General features: G+C 46.7%; 1 protein-coding gene across 1 annotated transcript; it reads right to left on the bottom strand.

Annotated features, from left to right (window-relative positions):
* Positions 1–4,732: 4,732 nt before the first annotated feature.
* Positions 4,733–21,567, bottom strand: FAM47E (family with sequence similarity 47 member E). The gene is made up of 6 exons (XM_073343175.1): positions 21,463–21,567; positions 18,419–18,576; positions 16,685–16,838; positions 11,526–11,705; positions 9,184–9,336; positions 4,733–4,911 (listed from the first exon to the last, which is right to left on the bottom strand). The coding sequence occupies exons 1-6, from the start codon at positions 21,565–21,567 to the stop codon at positions 4,798–4,800; spliced, it is 864 nt and encodes a 287-aa protein (XP_073199276.1). The 3' UTR covers positions 4,733–4,797.
* Positions 21,568–23,268: the final 1,701 nt, after the last annotated feature.

The following is a 23,268-nucleotide window of genomic DNA, read 5'->3' as shown; positions in this document are numbered from 1 at the left end:
CTCTAGGAATTTCCCAAATACAATGCTGCTCCCTTGCTTCTCTAAATCCCCCACACTTCAGTTATCTGAATAGTGCTATAGGGTTTGTGCCTTCGGCCCTGGAGTCAGTAAGTGCAGCCTCCACCTACTTACACCAGGGCTGAAGTGGGCCCTTGGAATGTAAACAAAAAAGGTTTAAAATAGAAATGCGAAAGTCTAGCTCAGTTTAAGACTTTCTCGCTCCCTTCCTTTTCCTCTTCCTATCATTTTTTCCTTTCCTGTTTTTTCTTCTCACCGTTTATTTTCTTGTCACGGTCAGGTGAAGGCTGGTACCAAATGTTCCGTTCCGCGCAATAAGGCAGTAGCTAGAGACGTCACCAGTGGCAGGTTACAAGGTGGTTTTTAATACAGGGGATAATTCTAACATGGAAAGCTATGCCATGTCAGAACTATATGCTGAGGACTTGAATTGTTTCTGCAGTGAAGGATCATACACTCTCATGATTGATGGTCAGCACCATATTTCATGAAGGTTATTTGCGGTAACTCCTGGAGCAGTATGATTTATATAGATACTTCTTAGCAGGGCAGAGTTAAGGCAGATGAGTTTGTTTTTCTACTTGCTAGTACTGTTGAATACTGGCTAGTTTTGTTTTCTTGTTTCTTCTTTTAGAAGTCAGATAAATGTATTACTCCTTTTGGAACTTCCGCATTGTATGCTAATGCTTACAATTGGATTTCTTAACATTGTACTGCCCTTCCTTCTTTTGAGTTCTGCTTTGGAGGCTTTTTTTGGCTTGGTAGGGATTTCAGATCCCATTAGCATAGGTTAGATTTGACAATTATTTTGATTTAATTTAATTTTATTACCCAGTTTAGGGCCTCTTAAAGTGGCGAGGATAGATTTTAATGCTGGATTAAAGGATTATACTGGTAAAGATTAAACTAGCAACTCGGGTAACTCAGTCTAAGAGTTGTGGCTTTATATTGTAGATCCTTGATCCTAGTTCGGCAGTCATTAAAAACTGGTAATAACACTATATGGCTTAGCCTATTGATTAGCGCAGGGGTGGGCAAACTATGGCCCATGGGCCGCATCTGGCCTGCCAGCCATTTTAATTTGGCTCTCGAGCTCCCGCTAGGGAGTGGGGTCCGGGGCTTGCCCCGCTCCGGCACTTCAGCTGGGGAACACAGTCGGGGGCCACACCGCGCAGCTCCCAGAAGCAGCAACATGTCCCTCCTCCGGCTCCTATGCATAGGGGCAGCCAGGGGGTCCTCTTTGCACACTGCCCCCGCCCCAAGCACCACACCAGTAGCTCCCATTGGCTGGGAACCGCGGCCATGCCGCTGCTTCCAGGAGCTGCTTGAGGTAAGCGCCACCCAAAGCCTGCACCCCGAGGCACCCCCCCACACCTCAACCCCCTGCCCCAGCCCAGATCCCCCTCCCGCCCTCCGAATCCCTCAGTCCCATCTGGGAGCACCTTCCTGCACCCCAAACTCCTCATCCTCAGCCCCACCCCAGAGCATGCACCCCCAGCCAGAGCCCTTACCCCCCTCACCCCACCCTCCCGCCCCAGCCCGGAGCCCACTCCCCCACCCTAAACTCTTCATTTCTATTCCCACCCCGGAGCCCGCACCCCCAGCCAGAGCCCTCACCCCTTCCCACACCTCAACCCCAATGTCATGAGCATTCATGGCCCGCCATACAATTTCTGTACCCAGATGTGGCCCTCGGGCCAAAAAGTTCACCCACCCTTGGATTAGCACCAGACAAAGAATTTGGAAAGATATCTCCATTCAGTCTTGGGAATCCATTCTTTTTATCCTTACCTAATTGCTGTGATTTGAATTCTAAAATCCATTAATGAGATCTTATTATCAGCTATCTTGTTAGAAAAGAGAATGGCTAATTGGATGTTGGAGAGAATCTATTTCCAGTATGTGGCATTCTTAATCTTTTAGCGTCATTGAGAGCAACGCTGTGTCAGCTTAAGAGGACATAAAATGTCATTTAAATTTATAGACGCACAAGTATACAGTCTTCACAATGGCTGAAGTTCCCTGGATGGTTGCATAAATACAGTGAGTTCATAATCTAAAACAAGTTTCCCTTCTATACATATGATTTGTGCTTACTACCTTGGACAACTTCACTGAGAATCTAGTCCAGCAAAGCACGTATGCACATGCCTAATTTTAAGCATGTACGTAAGTGCTTTGCTGAATGGGGTGAACTTAAGCACATGCTTAAAGTTAAACACATGCTGAATTAGGCCCTGGATGAGAAGAGCAGTGGAGCCTGGGGCCAACTGGACATCCTCTCCAAGATTTTCCTTTTGTACATTGTCTTTGTTATCACTGTGTGTGCTCAGAGGCGAGATGTGTATATGCAGCTTTGCCTTGCTATTTAAAACATGTTCCTCCAAATTGCAATATGAGGAGCTCTGTTAACTTGCCATGGCCCCGTATATAAAGTATGTGCAATTAATCCCTTCCTGTAGTTGGTTGCCACTTCCCTTTTAGACTTCTTTTAATATTTCCATTATCCTTGTAGTTTTTCTGGAACCGAATCTGGAGGGTGCAAGTCCTTTTGTTAAAATAAAGTAAGTGAATTAAAAGAGAGCATTGTTCTGCCATCGTCTATCCCTGATAGTTATGGAAACATCGCATAGTCAGGGGCCTTTCACTGCTGAATAATGTATATTTAATACCTTGTGGGGAAAAAGAATATGAAGGAAAAAGGAAAAACGAATGGGTCAAATGGAGCTATATTACTGGTATACTTTATGTGCAGTTGTCGAAGTGGCAAGGCTGCTATTGAGGATAAGTTGAAAAGAACTAGGCTGACTCAGGCTTAGTTTGGTGGGCGAGCAACTGGAAGGAAAAAAATACTCTCTTTGTACACTGAGCAAATCTGCTCTGGTGTCACTGAGAAGCAATAAACATGGAAACCCTGCTTCGAGCAGGGGGTTGGACTAGATGACCTTCTGGGGTCCCTTCCAACCCTGATATTCTATGATTCTTAAACCCATAATGCTGGGTTTACAGAATCACTTTTCTGAATAGCTCTGCACAGAAAGCAGCCATCTAGACATTTTGCTGGTGAAAAGTAAGACTGGGGGGAAAAAAACATTAGAAATGAACAAAACATTAGAAATCGTGTGTCCGAGTTATTATAAGGTCAATGCTAACATAAATATATATAGCTTATTAAAGCAGTTGTTAAACTACACACTACGCATTGTTGGTTTTGCTTGTTTATTTGTGTTTAAATAATTGAGCTTATCATATAACATCTTTCAAACTCCCTGACTCCAATGGGAAAGCTGATTCTTTCAGGTTTCTCTTGTAGACTTGGTCTACACTAGGGACAGTTCTCAATAATTTCTCCCCCTTGCTAACATCAGTGCAGCTGAAATGGTGGAAGCAACACTGGTGTTATTGAGGGAGAATAGTTTGTTGATACTTTAACAGAAACCTTTGGTTTAAAGCAGCTCTTTAGCTTGCAGGTACCGTTACTAATAAGTGCTTCAGATTCGTAAGTGCCCTGTGTCTGCATGAGAATGTACTCCATCGCCATTCGTTTTTCTTTTAAACAAGACTTTAAATGACACAACCACCTATTCATTACTGTAAGGTTGAGTCTCCTGCTCTCTCCTGAAATCACAGCCTGCCCCTGAGTGAGATCCTGCAGATAAAGTCTCCTTCACAGCTGGGGATGACTTCAGGAACTGCTCCAGGATTAGGTCTCTGTGTTCTGGGAAGCACTCTTCAACATATTTATTCCTGCAACCTCTGACCCGTGCTAGTGCTGGGCCTGAAGCCAAGGGACTGGTTCACCCCTGCATTACATTTTAAGCCAGTGAAACTCCACTGATTTCACTGGTGGGAGTCTGACTCCTGCTACAGCCTCCGCACACTGCTCTGTAAAAGCCCTGCAGCCAGCCAGCAGAGTTCTTACTGCACAGCGCTCCCACAGGCAGTCGCCTACGCGGGCTTCCTTGAAAACCTGACCCCAGGGTGGGGAGGGAGTCCCCACAGTCTACATGCTACAAGTTGCTGTGGAGCTGCATGTAGGCACCCTTGGGGTGGAAGCTTAAAACAGAGCAGCTCTTGGTTGCTCTAATTTACACTGCGGGGCACACAGAAAATCCATCTTAGAGACACCTTTGCCCCTTCTCCCCTTGGCTGCAGCCTCTGTGCTGCACCTCCTGGAAAACACAGCACAGAGTCCCAGCCAAGGTGCCTTAGTGTCCCTCCTGGGGTATTCAGTGGGGCTAGGTCAGAGCAAACATAGCACAGTTGGATGATGAAGTCAGCAGCCCATACACAGAGTCAGGTTCCCCCATCAGTGAGAGAGGGATAATACTTCCCTTGTCGAGGTGACAGTGAGTTCCTTGGGGGCAGAGAATGTCTCTTATTCCACATTTGTATAGCACCTACCCTAGCACAATCGGACCCCTCAGTCTTGACTGGAGCCTTGCGGCACTCCTTTCATACACATTATACATAACCGTGGCATGCTGGTTAACACTCCTAGTCATTGCCGCGCAGCAGAGAGGAGCTGAAATCTTTAGAACGTAACAGTGCCTCCGAGCCAGCTCGTAGGGACAGTGCAGCTGGGCCAGCTACCCTGCGTCTCGGACCCACTACCCCAAGTGTTTTCTGTTTCAAATCTATTTGATGAGCAATTTCTGAGGAAGGAAGGGGAAAAGAAACCAGATCAACACGGCTTAGAAATGACCATCACGGGAGCCTTCAGAACGGTTTATTTAGTGGAAACAAATGTGAGTTAACAAAGTCAGAGCTCTGCATTAATTAACGAGTGTGGAGGGAAAACCTGCCCTGGGCTTCTTGTGTCTCTTTAAGGCCCTTCCACGTCTCCTCTTTTGCTCCTTTGCCATCCTTCGCAGCCAGCATCTGCAGAAGAAACTAAAAGAAAACATAGCCATAAAGCACAGTTATTAGGAACGCATTTAAATGGCCAGCTACTGACTATAAGATACAAAAGAACAAGTCACAGAGGATCAAGATACCTTAAAGCTTAAAGCTTAGTGCTTTAATACAGAACTTTTTTTTTAATGGCATGAGACACAGAACTGTTGGAAGGTGCATGAATGCAGTCTCTGGGGCTAGCAAACTTCTTTGTCTCCATAGGTAACACATTGGCAATGGTGATGGAAGCTTCCTATGCAGTCATGCACCAACCCCATCCTGACCGAGCCAGAGCATCTTGATAGGTGAGAGCACAGCTCAGTTCCCATAGCTCATCCACTCTTTGCTCTCTCCACTGAGATCCCCTGAATGGGGAAGCCAATTAGTGCAGCTGTGGGGGTGGCTTCTGTGATGTGGACCATTGGGCACTGGGCTGAGAATATGCAGCTCCAATAGCCTTTGGCCCAGATCCAGCCTTACTTCCTGCTGCTTTTTACAGGGGGTCAGTGCCTCAGATCTCTCTGTCAATGACAGTGTCCTAGCAAAACACACACACACACACACAGAGTTTCCTCTGAGGTCATTGCATCTTTGGGGAGGGGTAGGAGCTGTGGGAGGAGGAGACAGCATGGCTTAACTGCTGAAATGCTGCCTTACTTACCTGGCAGATGGAACAAAGCCAATGGCTGCTGGTCCAGGGCAGGCAAAGGACACCATGTTGTTTGCCCTGTTTTGGTTCAATGAGACACAACCACTGAGAGCAAAGGGAGAGGTGAAAGAGCACAAGAATTAAGGAGAAAAGGACCCACCACCAGGTCACAGTCTGATTTCTCAGGAATCATGCTGTTTTCTCTGGTGTTTGTGGTCCCCTTTCTCCTCTTGCTTTTCCCTTTCTCCGGCCTTGCTCTTGGTGGCTTAGTCAACATAATCTGGCTCTCCTCCTGCCGAACCCACAAAGCAGTGTGGCAGTGCAGCCATGCCTGATCTGCTGAGTCTAATGAGAACCCCACCTGCCACCTTACTGCCCTAACTTCAGCCCACCTTCTCCTGTCACTTTGTGCTGTCTTCCCATCCCCACACCTAGCTGCTCGCATCTCCCTCTTCCCGTCTGCCAGCACCACAAAGCCTCCTGGGTCTTCACTTCCCCAGTCCACCGGAAACAAGAAGCACAACACCCAGTTCTAGCTGATTGGGTGTAGGGAGGGACTCTGGGGCTGATTGGGATGAGGGGGCATGAAGACGTGGATTTTCTGCATGAGGTAGCTAATGGAACCTACTGTGGTGCAGGAAGGGGTGGAAGGGAAACTCTGCCTTGGGTTTAGAGGATGAAGGGGGAATAGGGAGACTGACTTCAGACTGAGGGTGAAGAGAAACTCATCCGGAAGCAGAGAGCCTAGGCTTGGGGAGACGAGACCCGGGAAGAAAGGAGCTGACTCAGAATGGGAAGGTGAGCAGAAAGAGGATGAGTGAACAGATGGTAAGGCCAAGAAGAGGAACACAACACAGAGAGGGGAGACCAGAGGAACACTGCCCAGAATTGCGGTGGGGGCAAAAATGTGCAAGCCAAACCATCTGAATCCAGGACGCTGTGAATATCATTTATTGGTGTAGGTGATAAGAAGGGTTTTTATTGACAGATATAGGGGAGGGACCATCTCTGTTCTGCAGCCTTCTTTCCATCTCCACCTGCAACTTTTCTAGCTTTGCTTCTTCCTGTCTGGTCTGTCACGCACTTCTTTTTGTCTCCATCTCTCCATTTTTCTTTGAAGGTGACTGATTTGGAGACATTCAGTCCCAGCCTGTCACACTGTTTGGCCCAGGGACCAGACCTAACCTAACATATATAAATGTGTATAATATGGTCAAAATGAGTCCCTGGCACCAGATGACATCCAAAATCCCAACGTGTCCTGGAGAGTCCCAGACACCTGTAAAGGGGATGTGCCATCTTTGCCTACTGACTGCCTGACGTCACCAGTTTCTACTGAGCAAAACACTTCCAGTACTGCCTCACCCATGTACCAGGCCCATCCCTGTGAACCGATGACCTCCAGTGGAAATCCAGCATTTAGGAATGATTCTGCTTTCAGCCACAGTGTGGAAACTGTGGAGGATGCTGCAGCCAAAGGGTTAAGTGGAAAAGACAATAGTTCCTTCTTAATAGGTCAAAAGACCTAGAATAGGCTGCACGACATGTGATCACCCTGGCAAGCGATGGGTGCAGCATTAGATGCAATGAGCCAAGGGGCATTCTAAGGACTGGCCTTCCGTGTTGAGCTCTGAATGAATGGCCTAAGAGGAGGGCTCCTTGTTGGGTTGAGTTTCGTGGCCATGACGAAACAATATCTTGCTGCACGTCCTGCTGAGGTGGCTTGTGCAACCTTCACCAGCCCTGTCCAAACTGTGCTAGCTGCTACCATGTTTCAATGCCGTCGTTGCCAGCAGGGTTCAAGCCTCGTTTCCCTGACCAGTGTGAGTTGCTTTGAACAAGAACTGGCCTACCCGAAGCTATTTTACAGCTTTGAGGCCAAATTCAGGCCCAGCAGGGCTGGTGTTTGGCTTTGGTGAACTTCCATCCCTTGGAAGGGGTCTGAATTTGGCCCCAGGGCTAAGAGCACAGTTCAGTAACAGCTGTAGCATGGTACCCTGACATGGCAAGGACTGTAGTGCAGATTGGCCCATGGGCTCCTCGCTAGGTTGTGTACAGCATGGTTTTATAACATGGTTCTCACAGGGTTCTAAGACTGCCCATCCTTGTCGACCCTGGTCAGTTACACTGTGCCAGAAACAATGATGCTTAAACCAAGCTGCCTTAAGCACATCTCTTTTCCCAGAGTGCATAGCGCCAGAGGCATCCTGGTCTGTCGTTGCTACTGATCACATCCACGGACTTGTTACACTCTCACTGACTTACCTCAGGCTTCCTGTAGCCCTTCCTTTCGAGGAATTCCTTAAAAGCGTGTGTTCCATGGAGCTGCATGACCTCTGTCTCCTAGGAGAATTTCCAATCCAAATTAAGGGAACACTCAAGAATAAATCTCACAGATTTATTTGTTTTTTTCATGCCCTCATTCATACAATAGTGAACAAAGCAAGAAAGGGACAAGGAAAGTTATTTCTGTGAAAGTCTCACAAATATGGTAAATTCCATATCTAATTAATCTCATGCATTGTAGTTCATTCAAGAGATAATTTCTGGTTTGCTATTTTTATGGCAATCCAGGTGTTTCATAAGCACTGAACTGCGATGAGACAGTATGTCATTTTTCAGTGAGTGTTGTAGCAAGTCACTAATTACTAGGGATTATTTTGTAAAGCTGTTGTAACCAGCTGGAATTCCCACCCAGCTCTTATCACAACATACACACATGAGACACGGCCCAAAATTACTCCTACATTTATTGTTAACTGAAATAATAACAAAAAGACAAAGCTTTCTTCTGAACTCTGTTGTTCCTTGGGCTTTCCCCCCACAAGCTCTCCTGCCCCTGCCAGATACTTAAACCTTTTCAGACTGCTGGGTTAGAGCTGGTAGATGGAATTTGACCAGACAGCAGGTTAACATGTATGGTCTTCCTGGGATAGTTAAGACTACAGGTGGATAAGTCTTACAGCCAGATCCTGCAACTATACAATTCTCTAGTGTCAACAAGGCCACAGACTTGGGCCTTCTTACAACAGTGATGAACCCGATCCTTTGTTTACAGGGGTCGAGACCATGACCAACAATAATTCCTTCTGAGCTGGAATTGTGCATGCTTAGTCTCAGACTGGGAGTGAATTTTTACTGCCAAATTTGAAAGGCGGTTAATCTGGTCTTGAGATGCATGGAAGCAGAGAGAAAACTATTTTTCATCAGCGTTAAATGGACATGAAACTCAAACCCTTTGAAGTAAATATTGTGACTGGCTTTTAGGTCTTCTTTTGAACTCAGCCCCTAGACAAGGCGCTGTTGTGCCACCACCTGGGATGAGCTGTAAAAGGTCATGGGAGTTAGGACGTTCGTACAATTGTCTTTTTGTTGCGCTTCTAAGGTGCCGAGCCGTGAGGCCGTGATCCACGACTGGGGTCTCCAACTGTCACAGAATACAAATAATCAGTAATAATAATTAAAGTCAGTAGGGTGGGTAATATGAACCATTCCCCTCCCACTGTAACTGAGTCAGATAGCAGATGGTGTGCAGGCATGTTCCAGCAACAACGTATGCTCTGTGGCCTTGAACTACAATGAGAATTTCACCACAAAGATCCCAGAGATGCTTACAGTACCTTTTCACTAAACCGCTTCCTTAAATTCTGAATGGTATCAGCTGCTTCTTTTGGATCCTCTAAAGGCTCATTTACTTTTTGTTTTATCCACATTTTTGGGTCCAGGTACCAGGCTCCATACCTGATCTTCTCCCATTTGGGCTGGTAGAGACCCTGCACAATAAATTCATAATAATTAGGAACATCCTCTAATCATGTTGGTAGGTCTGACTCACCTCCCACAATGTGTATGCGAACTACTGCCCTCTACTAGAGGGAATGTCCGCCCTGGTCAATGGATGTGATCGGATGCTTAGATACCATAGCGGTGAGTGCAAGATGGAGTCAGTTGTGTCTCTTTCTGGTGCCTATAGCAGGTGTAAGTCCTATTAATGCTACATAAGTGTGAGGTGTTTCACTAGCTACCCCTAGCAATAGCAGTATAATAAAAAGGACTAATTTTCATCACCATTGATTCTTCTACTGTTCATTAGACTTCAGCTAGTAGAAATCATTGTCTCCACATTCTCCTACTTACATCTCTATACTAGTGAGTTGTGCTTTCTCATAGACAAGGAAATAGACAGGAATTTGGGTTTAACTAGAAGCTGTTAGTTCCCCTTGGAAATACTCCTCACTAATAAAATAGAAAGTGAAACAGAGGGGCAAAATCTAGGTGGGGGAATAGAGTGGAAAGGAAGAAGAGCACAGAGCTGTGGGAGAGGCTTCAGCTGAAATGAATTAGCAAGGAAGAAAGTTATCCTCTTCCATTCACTCTCCTGTACTCATCTACACTGAGCAGAAGGGCTGCCTAAAGGTGCAGCCAAAAATGGAGTAACACGAAATACCCCAACGCCTAACAGCAAAACTCTTTATCTCAAACACTAGTCAGCCTGTGCAAAAAACTTGCACTCAGATCCTGATAGAGCCATTGGGAATTAACATTGTCTGCGCCCTGAGGTTGTCTGACCACTGATTAAAGCTGTGGTTTGCAACCGTTTCATACCAGGACCTGCTGCCCATTTAATGACATAGCAAGGGCAGGATGGGGACACCCTTATACACGCTCCCTTATACACGCTCTAGTAGGCTGACAAAGCATCACCTTGCAGAATTAACATATTTCCTTATTGTACTACTTTAAAAATCAGACTGTTTTCAAGGATTATGAATGTGAGTACAGATGTCATCCTTCGTTGTATGCAATATTACAGAATGGCCAGCAGGTGGCAATTCAAGAGCATTATTCTGAATAAAAAGCTCCCCACCCGGTGAAGTGAGCTGTAGCTCACGAAAGCTCATGCTCAAATAAATTGGTTAGTCTCTAAGGTGCCACAAGTCCTCCTTTCTTTTTGCGAATACAGACTAACACGGCTGTTACTCTGAAAAGTGGAGAGAATATTTCCTTTGGTTTTTGCAAAATGGGCTTTTGAGGATCAGTAGTCTCCCTTCCCTCTGATCCCAATTCTGGTCCAAGGAGAGAATTTCTAATGATGACCCAATGCAAAGGAGAGGAACACATGGAAACAAAACTTGCAAATCTGGCACTAGTGTCAGAGCGCTGTGATCAGCACAAGCTCTCGGAATTATCTCCTGGGGGCTATATATTCTTTACGTTTTCTGCCCTTAAAAGCTGGGAGGCAACCGCTGGAGAGCTGAGTTGTTTCTCAAGGTGACTCTGATGAAGGGGTAAGTAAAGCACAAGCCATGCCCTTCCACAGGGCTAGTGGGCTTCCTTTCAATGACTGGGGACCTAGGAGGCTTGAAAGGAGGAATATGAGACACTGCAAGATAAAAGTAATTTATTATGACAGTGATAATTCCCTGTTGAAGCCCAGTAGAAACAGCTCAAAATAAGAGCGATCAAATCTAATCTATGTGCCCTGCAGTTTCTGCTGACTCAGATATTTCTCTTCCTAGGCACAACAGCAAATATCATTTTATGGGTCATCTCTTGCCACTTGTTTTAGAGACATAATGAGAGTGGTCCCAAACCCAGTTTTGTTCCACTGAGGACAATGGTAGTTTTGCATGCAGTAGAATGCAGTCCCAACTGTGATAGCATATAGCAGAGAAGTGGAACGAAATACTAGCTAATACATACTAGAAGTAATATATTGTTACACAGATTTTATTGCTGATAATAGACAGAGTATAGAATTATGGACTTTGCCATTGATTTTATGTGGAAGGCGCTCAGATACTATGGTAATGGGTGGCAGTATAAACCGCTAAGACTAAGATAACGTAACACAGTACAAAATATAGGGCCAGATCCTGAGAGCTGCTGAGCATCTTGAACTCCCATGGAAGTTAATAGGAGCTGCAGGTGCAGCTTGTTTCGTTTTCCCTGGCCTGCTTACCTTAGGAAGACTCTTTACAGCTTTCAGGGAGGATGAAACCCCCAGACGCTTTCTCAGCTCTGGTGGCACATTGTTTATCTCCACAACTTTGACAGGCATAGTCGGTGTGGGCTTGGTTTCATAACCGGTATCAAACAGCCTCATGATGGTATCTTCACTGATGTTATAATTTTCTCCTCCCTGCAATAATAAGCCAAGTGCACCGTTAGGAGGTAGCAGGAGGCAGTTTCTGACATTGTCAAACACACCACACTTGTGGGGTGGGGGGAATATTTACAACATACTGGTAGAGAGCTAGATGTTCACCAGATTGGGGATAGGCACCATTTCCCAGCACCAGTTCCAGCCTAGCCCAGGACAGTGGTTACCAACCGCTGTTATTTATTTATACAGATCATTACAAATCTCCTATCTGCCCTGCTCAGTAGGGTTGAATCCTGTTACATGTTGTGAGCTGGCCCTTTAAGGCAGTGGCCCTCAACCTTTCCAGACCTCTGTGCCCCTTTCAGGAGGCTGATGTGTCTTGGGTACCCCCAAGCTTCACTTTATCTAAAAACGACTTGCTTACAAAATCAGACATCAAAATGCAAAAGTGTCACAGCACACTGTCACTGAAAAATGGCTGACTTTCTCATTTCATACAATTATAAAGTAAATCAATTCGAATATGAATCTTGTACTTACATTTCAGTGTATGGTATACAGAGCAGTATAAGCAAGTCATTGTCTGTATGAAATTTTAGTTTGTACTGACATCGCTAGTGCTTTTTATGGAGCCTGTTGTAAAGCTAGGCAAATAGCTAGATGAGCTGATGTACCCCCTGGAAGACCTTCAAGTACCCCCAGGGGTATGTCTACGTGCTGAAAACCACTGACTTAAAGGGAGTCTGGGGTCAGCCTCACCTATGACTGGTTTATTTCAGAGCAGGCGGGTCATTTGATGAGGGAGCAGGTGACTAAGAACCAGGTCTCCTTAGAGGTGCCCAACTCCCACTGCCATTCCGTGGGATCTGGGTGCCAAACTCCCTTACGTGCTTGTGAAAATCACAGCCTAGATTCCTAAACAGCCAGCAAACAGGCAGAAAGTGATTTTTCCCCCCAAGAACTAATGCTGTTTCCTGGAGACAGATCCACATTAGACTAGAAGAGCAGGGGCTTACAGAGACTGAAACCAAGTCTTGCACCACACACCTTGGTACACAACTTCTTGCTGATGCTAAGTCACCATGCCCCTCTTTGACATACTTCTTGAATTCCTACACCAGGGAAGCAAAGAGGAACTAAGAAGAACCATTTCAAAGGTCCCTTTACCATGTGCTGCTCTGATCAGAAAAAGCATAAAGTCTTTTCCCGCCCAGTCAGATTAGCTATAAAGTAAAACAAGACATGAGCGCATGACACAGTGCAGCACAGGGGTCAGAGATTCTGTAACTCCTGGTCTGGTTTTTATTTTTAAACAGGTCACTGAAGGCCATTTGTGCTCTGAGGGGGATACGAGGGTGGTGCTAGGCATATAGTCCCCTGAGATTGACAGGTCTAGCACCTACCGTGGCGTTCTCTTAAAGTCCGGGGACCGGGCACAGTGGGGAAGGCAGAGAATGGCTAGCCTCTGAGCACTCCTTGGCACACTCCAATGTCAGGGGTGAGGACAGAGGTAGAATGGCAATGCAGCCCACATTTCTCATATAGCATTTCCCAATCCTGCTCCCTAATGCTATCCTGTCCATTTCAGTCCCAATTTTAAAGCAATAGCACTTGGCCACAATGAACACAGAAAACATCAGATCATGTGAGAGTCTCTGTCACAAGAAACAATAGCTCAGTGTTCTAGGAAAGTGACTGCATCGCTTTATCACACTCTTACGCTGCTTCTTAGAGGAGCTGGAGCAAAGAGCCAATATGGATAACTGAAGATACCGTTGCTGGGATAAGCAGCTGCACAGTTACAGGGATCCTGGACATCTGTCCTTCTGAACAGCTACTGGAACATCTGGTTTCCATGCTGGGCTAAATCCTGGGAAGTGCTGAGTTGAAATCACTGGGAAATGCAGGTGCTTGGGGGGGGCAGAGCTTCCCATTCCATGGAAAGACCTGCGCACATAGGCCTCAGGGAGGGAAAACTTGGCTATGATCCCCTTGGGGAGGCTCCCAAAATCACAGGGGCATCATGAGGAAATCCTAATTCCTGTTCAGATGTGGCACTAATGGGGCACCTAGTAAGACTGATGATTCCATGACTGGGCTGGGCTCCACAGGACACAGGGATGGATCTGCACCCAGCACTCAGCAGATCCCAAGATCCACAGGAGGCCAGGGCTGACTCGAGATCTCAGGGGTTCCTGGAGCCCCAAATGGGTCTATACTCCCAAGACCTCCCCTGGACACAGCTGCCCCAATGATCCTCCTTAAAGGGGTCCTCCAGCAAAGAGGGGCTCTCTATTAACGGTAATACAAGATGGAGCTGCATTACCTCTTCCTAGTAATCTGCACTGCTGTAATCACAAACCAGCTTCCCTAGCCCCACCCCCAGCTCAAACTCCCAAATGTGTCCCCATGAGGACCCACTCATAACCCCATGGGGAGCCCTTTGAGGATCCCATAAGGAGGGTGGGGACAGTGCTGAAGAGATGGCTTATTCCACTCCTCTGCCCCCCTTTCAAGCAGAGCAGGATGAATCTGGGTACGGACAGCCCTTCATGCACACATTTCAGGGGCATGTTCTGCTCCAGGCTTTGGGCCTGCTCCTGCTCCCTTTGAAGTCAACGACAAAACACCCATGACCTGATTTTCAGAGGCATTGAGCACTCACAGCTCCCAGTGAAATCTGTGTTTGGCCTAGTCCATGACTGGAGCTCCTTAGCGCTACAATAATACAAGTAAATAATAATAACAGGATCTGTGGGCACTCAGTAGCTCAGTGCTTTCCATGAGGCAGGACTGGGGAACAGGGCCCACTCCTTGCAACCTTGTATTTTACCCTCCCTTGTTTGTAATCCACCACTTAGCAGCCCGAAAACAAAGGGTCCGTCTGTCTCCAGTGGCCGTGTCTTCCTCCAGCACTGCTCACATAGAGATTTTGCTGTGTTTCCAGTGCAGCAGGTGCCAACACAGTGGCCTTTTGTCCCCTTCTCAAGCTTTGCTAACCTCCGGTGATAGGAGTCGAGGGTTATTTTGCAAACAGAGCCTCATTATATAAACAGGTAGACATGAGCTCCATTGCAGAAAAGCAAAGGTATTTTTAGCTAATGGCTGCTGCAATGCAGTGGGAATTCAGTCCTTACAGTCTCATTTCTAGGGAATTCCTTTTTCAGACTCACCATGAGGGCCTTTAAACATACTCAGCATTTGGAATTGAAGGGAAGACACACCCCACCAGATTGTTTGTTATCTTACAGTAGGTCCAGTGGGCCTCATAAGGTAACCGTATTTCCCTTTGCGGTCTCTGTGCTGAGACCCTTCACAAGGCTATTGACATACATGATTTTCTAAGGATTTGTTGATACAGTGGGTCAGATCTTCCGTCCCTCGGCCAACATAAAACAGACAGATACCTTTACCTGGCACCGGGGAATTCCCAGCCTCCTGCCTGGTGTAGAGGGTTGTGTCAAGGGTAGGAGGGGCAGGACTGTAACATGCTGTGCTCCCGCCAATCCTCCCCAGCAAAATGGCTTCTCAGGAGCCATTTCAAACTGGCCCATATTCGAACAACTCTTAGCCTGCTCTATTTTTGAGCCAGAGGCCGCCAGCCCCAGGATCAGGAGAGCTTTGAGCCACCTTTGTCTCGCTCAGTGCAGTCAAGGATTGAAGCTGGTATTTTACTATTTGTACATATTAAAGCTACGAGCGTGAATCCAGAGAAACACCACTGACATTGTTTTCTGCAAAACAAATGTATTTCTATTGAGCTATTTGAATGACTGAGCAAACGATAACATAAACTAGGCTAGCAAATGACTCTACTTAAAGCCTTCAATTCCCATGACATATGTCAGACTCAAAGGAGAGAGTTTGGTCTTTGACAGAAGATGGACTCTTGAGATAAAGCAGGCACTGGTCTGGTCTGGAGACTACAGTCTGACTTAGATCCACAGATATAGATAGCCACAGTGAGAAGATGCTGTGAAATCCCTGGTTATCCAAGACCTCTCTGTACTAAGTGGCACACTATAGGAGTATGTCTGAGCACTGCTATGTAAATATTCAGGATCCAGGGGCCTGCTCTTGCTCCCATTGAAGTCCATGGGACTTTGTCCTCTGACTTCAGTGAAAGCATAACCAAGTACCCCCAGGACTGAAAGCACTTGGGATGGGATTTTCAAAAGCACTCACCATTGTCCTAACTCTGTTCCCGTGGCAGTCAATGGAATCTTTACCATTGACTTCAGTGGAAGCCGAGTTAGGCCAATGCAGAGTGCTATTTAAAATCCCAGGCATGGCATGTATAATACATGTCCGATGCACTCCCCAAACTCTGCCCTGTCTTTAGCCCACCTAATCCCACTGACATTTGTGGTGCTGCAGTATCACTCAAGTTAGAATTTGGCTCCTAGAGAAAGGGAATGTGCCACTACTTATTTGCACATTTTTAAACTGCGTCCATCATTCTGTGTTCACTAAAATCAATGCCTGAATTGCTGAGTCACTGTCAATCAAAAAAATTGGCTCTGACTCCAAAATGAAGCAGTTAAATCTAACCAATAACTCCCCCTCCACACCTCTCTCAGGCAAATGCTTGAGTAAGCCGATGGACTTGGCAAGTTTACAGAATGAACTGATTTGCGGTTTGCTTTGCATTTGGGCTACTGTAATTAAACTTCTGTACAAGCAGAATTGTAAGGGTTAACATTGTCAGACTTGGGTGCCTCAGGTTAGGCACCTACAGCCATATTTAGGCTGGGATTTTCAAAAGTGACGAAGGGAGGGAGGCTCCAAACTCCCAGTGAATGTCAATAGACATTGGGCATAAGTGGCCTATATCTTTCAAGAGGTGCTGAGCATCCCTATCTCCCATTGCCGTCTGTGGAAGCGGTAGTGCTCAGGGCATGTTAGCTGAGGGACGCACTTAGGATGTAGATGCCCTTCGGGTACCCAAGTCGGAAAACATTGGCCCAAGTCATTACTGGACTGCTGAGATAGGAGGGTTTTGGTTTTCAACTTACCCAAGAAGCAACCCAGTCACAAAACTCCTTAGTCACTCGCTTTACATTCTCATCCAGGGGAGGAATATAGCTCCGTCTGGCTGCCTTTTCCCTTGCTGCTACCTCTTTCTTGGAAAACAATGTGTATGGACTCTTGCTTTTAGACTGCTTGAGGCTGAAGAGATGGATATGATACAGTCATGAGCAGTCTGTAAGTGCCTCTCATCAGCACAAATGCGTTCCTGCGGTTTCAGATCAGTAGGGTTTGAATAATTATCTCTGTGCCTGCTGCTTCCAGCTTGCAATTCATACTTCCTTCATACTTTCCTTGCTGCTGCTTCTTCTGCAGAGTCCCCTTGTTATAGAGCTGGCTGTCCTCACCAGGCCTACAGCACACAGAGATTTATGTGCAGATCTTTACGGTCTGCAGGGAGACCAGCGGCTAGGTTCTGAGACAAAGCCCACTGGAGTCTACGGGAATCTTTCCATGGGCGTCAATGGCTTTGGATCAGGCCCATAAAGGCTTATGTGCTGAAGCCCATCTAAGCCAGCCAGCCCTGGGAAGCCTCCTGGGTGTGTCTAATCAGAGGAACCAGACAGAAGACTTCAATATCGACTGAGCTGGCTCTCCCGTTTAGCCAGAGCCCAGTTACTAGAAAGGGTGTCCCCAAGGCCTTCTAGATTCATAGATATTTAGGTCAGAAGGGACCATTATGATCATCTAGTCTGACCTCCTGCACAACGCAGGCCACAGAATTTCACCCACCACTTCTGCAAAAAACCTCTCACTTAATGTCTGTGCTGCTGAAGTCCTCAAATCCGTGGTTTAAAGACTCCAAGGAGCAGAGAATCCTCCAGCAAGTGACCCGTGCTCCATGCTACAGAGGAAGGTGAAAAACCTCCAGGCCTCTTCCAATCTGCCCTGGAGGAAAATTCCTTCCCGACCCCAAATATGGCGATCAGCTAAACCCTGAGCATATGGGCAAGATTCATCAGCCAGATACTACAGAAAATTCTTTCCTGGGTAACTCAGATCCCACCCCATCTAATATCCCATCACAGGCCATTGGGCCTATTTACCATGAATATTTAATTACCAAAACCATGTTATCCCATCATACCATCTCCTCCATAAACTTATCGAGTTTAATCTTAAAGCCAGATAGATCTTTTGCCCCCACTGCTTCCCTTGGAAGGATGTTCCAGAACTTCACTCCTCTGATGGTTAGAAACCTTCGTCTAATTTCTAGTCTAAATTTCCTGGTGGCCAGTTTATATCCATTTGTTCTTGTGTCCACATTGGTACTGAGCTTAAATAATTCCTCTCCCTCTCTGGTATTTATCCCTCTGATATATTTATAGAGAGCAATCATATCTCCCCTCAACCTTCTTTTAGTTAGGCTAAACAAGCCAAGCCCCTTGAGTCTCCTTTCATAAGACAAGTTTTCCATTCCTCAGATCATCCTAGTAGCCCTTCTCTGTACCTGTTCCAGTTTGAATTCATCCTTCTTAAACATGGGAGACCAGAACTGCACACAGTATTCCAGGTGAGGTCTCACCAGTGCCTTGTATAACGGTACTAAAAGCTGAACTGGGGTGGGATATGGAAAACATCCACCCGCAGAAACATTCAGCTCCTCTCTTTCAATACATTTCATTTCAGAGGAGAGAGACTGAACTGAACCCAGGCCCAGCAGCAGAAGGTGGATTCAGGCAGCCCTGGGTGCTGCTCGCTCTGTCCTGTCCAGTACTCACAGTGCTGATGGCCTGGGGCTTATTTCTTTACTTTTCCCATCCTCCAGCTGAAACAGCTCTTGCTGAGGGGTATGGCTTGCCTGGTCACGATCCTTGTATCCAGCTTTACTATGCAAGCACAACTCCGGGTCCAGGATGGCCACAACCTCTTCGAAAAGCTGAGAGCCAAACAAGAACAGAGCACATGTCCAAAAACAACTCACACCCATGGAGACTGCATAGGAGACCCCATTACAGATCATGCACCCTACCTTAGCTCCCCCATCAGCATGTGATGAACCATTCTGTGACCTGATCTCACCACGAACCGAACCGGAGCCAAGACTCCTTATCTATCCTCAAATTCAAAGGGCTCTCATGGCACAATGAATACAATCACCTTCATTGTCTTACTGCTTCTTAACCTTTGAGCAGTGTGATCCTCCTCAGCATTCTGCACTGTACCACTGAGGAATAATATATTCACCCTGAGTTCGCTGTGGCCCCCAGTACAAGGCCTGCCATCTCCCTGCTGCTGGCCCCTCTCTCTCCAAAAGACCATCATAACCTTCCCCTATTCCACCTGAGAGTGGAAAGCCTAATGCTTCCCACCCACTTTTACTCCCTGCCCCCAGCTTGCTTGCACGGAGTCCTTCAGTGTCAACCCACCTGCCCCAAATCATAAGCGAAGGTGTGCACTGACTAGGCCCTGTTGTTTCCCAACAGAAGAGAGGTTGGGAGGGACCCCACAGCAGAGGAAGTATTCTGGGGGAGAAATAATTATTCTAGAGTCAGGCCAGGGTCCAGATCACATCAGGACCCACACTTTGGCCAAGACTCCAGGGTATCTTTCAATTTTAATACAATAGAGAGATAATCCATTCATTGCCCTGGAACTGCCAGTTATATCTGGAGGTGTGCTCCGTGATACAGCGACGTAAACCAACTGATCGCTGTATAATCTACCAGATATGGAATTAAATGATTATTAAATGAGCCCATTTTTGTATAGTGGCCCATGTTGATGGGTGAGTGGGAGCAGGCTCACTGACTGAACACAAATAGTGTGACAAATCTCAGAATATTAGCAGGGTGTCTCAGAAGCCTGCCAGTGACTGCTATCAGTTCAAATCTCTGCCTGTCTTTAGAGTCACCTTCCCATGACAAGTCAGATTTAGTAGACGTTCAATCTGTAGGAAATAATATGGTTTTAAAACACCCAGTGAGAAAAGCTGGGTTTTGGATTACTTTTATATTTAAAACATGCTAAAAGGATGCGCAGTCTTGAGGAAGAACAGCAGCAACCCTGGGGTCTTTACCTCTGGAGGGATGCTTTCTTCCAGATGAGGGTAGAGTGCAAGGGGGTGTTGGTTTAGGCAGTGTTCTGTCTGTGCAATGTGATCCTGCCTGGCTTTCTGCAAAGGACTGAGCCTGGACTGTCTTGTAAACGTTTTCCCCACCTTCTGCTGGGCCCGGCAGGAAGCATCAGATGCATTATTAGGTAGAACAATAGGTAAAAGCCCCTTTGTGCCACGAATGATGATGTTGTCAGATGGAGCAGGGACACCACTTCTGAAATCATCCAGGCCACTTTTCAAGAATCTCCAGCGCTGGCTGTTAAGAGAATCTGAGAACCTCGCTTTGTTGCTGTGCTCTCGAAAGCTCTTAGAAGGCAATTTCTCCTTGTACCTGAGACCAAATGCTGCTGGTCAGTGCTTAAAGTCAGGGGGATGAGTTTTAACAAAGCACAGTAATATCTCTGCCACCACCTGTCCAGCTCAAATATGAACTCACCCTTCCATTCCATTCCCTTGCCAGACTGAAACTCTGCAAAATACACGGGGTGGTGCAGTCTCTTTATAATCCCAGATCAGAGCCAGGTGCTTGTGTTCAAATGGTCTGTCCTAAAATGCAGACCTGGCATTGTCAATAAAGTTGGCCTGATTTTCAGAGACGATGGGCAGCCAGGACGCCAGCTGAAGACCAGGAGAGCTGCAGCTGTTCAACAGCTCCGAAAATCAAGCCCAAATATTCATTCATTAAAACCTCTGATTTCAAAAAAATGAAGACTTTGAACCAAAGTCACCGTGGGTATGAACGGGTGTGATTCCACTAAAGTCCCTGGAGCCACAGCCACTTAGGCCAGCTGTGAATTTGGTTCATGTTGTATCATTAAACAACAAGCACATGTGTAATTGTTTTAGCATTGATTAAAAAAAAAAACCAGGCCAAAGAATGCAGTGATCTCATGTCCTCCCCATATTTTGAGTGGCCTGTGGGATTTGAGTTACTGGTTTCGACCCAAGTGTCCACATCTCAATGGACATTAATTTGGCATCCGTATGGGCATTTTCATCAGAGAGGCCAAACACTGAACAACCAAGGAGACTTCCACTGCCACTGCCTGGGTTATTATGGCTGATAGATGGATCCAAAGAGCAAGCCAATCCTATAGGTCTCTCAGTCTGGTACGTTTCCTACCACAAAAGTCACTCATTACATACATAGTGACTGAAACTCATGCACTTCATGTATGTTAATAGCTGGTTAGATGTGCTCAACCCCTGCCTTCTTAAGTGGTCACAAAATATTTTAAAGAAAAGAGAAAAACTCTTCCCTATTTATAAATTTAAAAGCAGATTTACGTATTGAATAAGCCCATTCCAACAAAAGTGCAAGACTCATGCAAGGCTCATGCCTAGTTGAGGACAGTCTTGCATATTCCATGCATGATCCTACCATGGCCCCTCTGTAATGACGTAAGAGTAGGCAGAGGATTATTTCAGTCCTGTGCTGAAAACACGGCATGCCACGTGGACAAGACCCTTTACCAAGCAAGAGGGAATGAGATGAGTGTTGCTAACAGCACGCGGCCCAGGGTTTGACATGTCAGCCCCGTTGTTTGTTATGCACTCAAATCAGGATGGTGCACTCTGCTGTCTGCCTGGGGCCATGAGGGTGAGCTTCTGGAAGGTGGGCTGCACGCTACACACCCAATGTGAATTTGCCAGAAGGATGGGCACAAATAGCCAATGACGTACAGCCTCCCCACCAACCCCACTCACCACCGGGCTGAGCCCATTCCTGCAGGTAGGAGGCAGCTGCTGCTGCTGCAGACCGTTGGAGGGACAAGGTGCTCCTCTCCTGCTCCCCGCCACAAGGCAGAACATTAGGGCTGTCTTTGTTCCAAGCACCGGCTCCAACCACCCAGACTGAGAACACTGGTTGCTAGGAGATGGTGGCCATGGTGTTCATGCAAGAGCGGGAGAGGCTGTTGAGCAGAGTAACCGTTACATAGGCTTTGATTGACCCCTCTCCTAGTGTATCTGCCCCCCACACTCTCTCTCTCTTACCCACCCCCATCACGTCTATCCAGTGCACCACAACTGTTGGCCAGGCTTCCTCTCCACACCGTGGCTGCCAGGCCTGGCCCTCCCCCAAGAGCAGTGTGGCCACAGGGCCTGCCACTTCTTGTGTCTTCACGGCCTGCCTCCCACCTGGGCACAGCACCTCCAATGGGTGGTGCTCAGTCAGGCCTGTTCACTCCCCCTCACACACTGCACCCACAGGGCCAGCATCCTCACTCCCCCTTAGGCACCCACTACACACAGTGTCACTGCCGAATGCCACACCCGCCCTGACGTAACCACGGAAGTAGCTCAGCCACGTAACCAGGAAACACGGGGAGAGTTAAGGCCACGCTGTGGTTGTTCAGGTTGAGGGTGAAGAGCCATGGGCTGAGGCGGTTCTGTCTGCCTGGGTTCTTACACAGGTGCCCTCTCAAGAGTAGAAACTACCCCCACAGGGAAATCAAGTTGAGAATGGGACCTGATGAATGGAGTGAAGCTAGGGTATTGAGCGGCTTCACTGTTTATTTCCTTGCTTGTTGTCTCCAGTGGGGGGGATGTGCAGTCGAGCAACATTAAACTGGTTTAAGTTGGTGAAGCTTTTCATACCTTGGTGCGCCTGCATTTGGGGTGGCACTGCTCTGAAGAGTCTTTGATGCACCGATGTCTTGGTACAGAGACAGTCAGCTTCCTACAGCACTGCCAGGTACACTGGGGAGCTGAAGCGGCAGCACCAAGGGAATGATTCAAGGGCTGATGAGTTGGTTCGGAGACAATGAGATCTTCCCCCTACCACTCCACCTTCCACGCTCTCCCCCAAGTCGCTTGCACACACATGCACACACAACATCACTTTCCCCCAGTCTCCATCCATCCCTGCTAAATCCATCTGCTTTTTCTGCATTCCTGCTGAACCCTCATATCCCACGCTGCCCAACCCACTGCCCAGGCTCACTGAACTATGTACAGAGGCAGTTGGTGAGTCAGGGAGGCAGCAAATGAAAACGGAAGTAGCTGGTGGATGTACGTGGTTGTGTTGGCTAATCTTGGCATCACTCAATTAGATGTGATGAGCAATGGAAATGCTCTGTGTTTAATTTTAAAGTTTCAAATGTGACCTATGTCCCAGTTGTTAGAATGTGTGTGTGTGTAGCAAATTTCACAAGAGAGAATTGTTAAATGTTTCCTCTGCATAAGTTAGTAAAGATTTCACCAAAAAGATACATAGAAAATTCCATTGTCCCTTGAAAAGTTATTGTGTGAAACGTGGAGGTTAAATTCAGTCATTAGGATATGAAACAGAGCAATTTTAGCCCTGTTCTAAATGCAAACCATAACTCAGCCTTAACTACGGCCTCGCTACTACTGATGCCTCCATAACTTGTAGCTCAGCCAAGAGGGGAACTGTTATTCCATATGTAGAATACAGCTTAGCATCTATTCACATGCATGTTAACTTTAATTCTTTCAAGAATAGTTGGTTTATCTACTATTCTGTAGTATTACAGTGAGTTCCTTTCCTAT

This window comes from Lepidochelys kempii, chromosome 4 (assembly GCF_965140265.1).
Source record: "Lepidochelys kempii isolate rLepKem1 chromosome 4, rLepKem1.hap2, whole genome shotgun sequence".
Lineage (NCBI taxonomy): Eukaryota > Metazoa > Chordata > Testudines > Cheloniidae > Lepidochelys > Lepidochelys kempii.
This window is presented reverse-complemented; position numbering and strand designations above follow the sequence as displayed.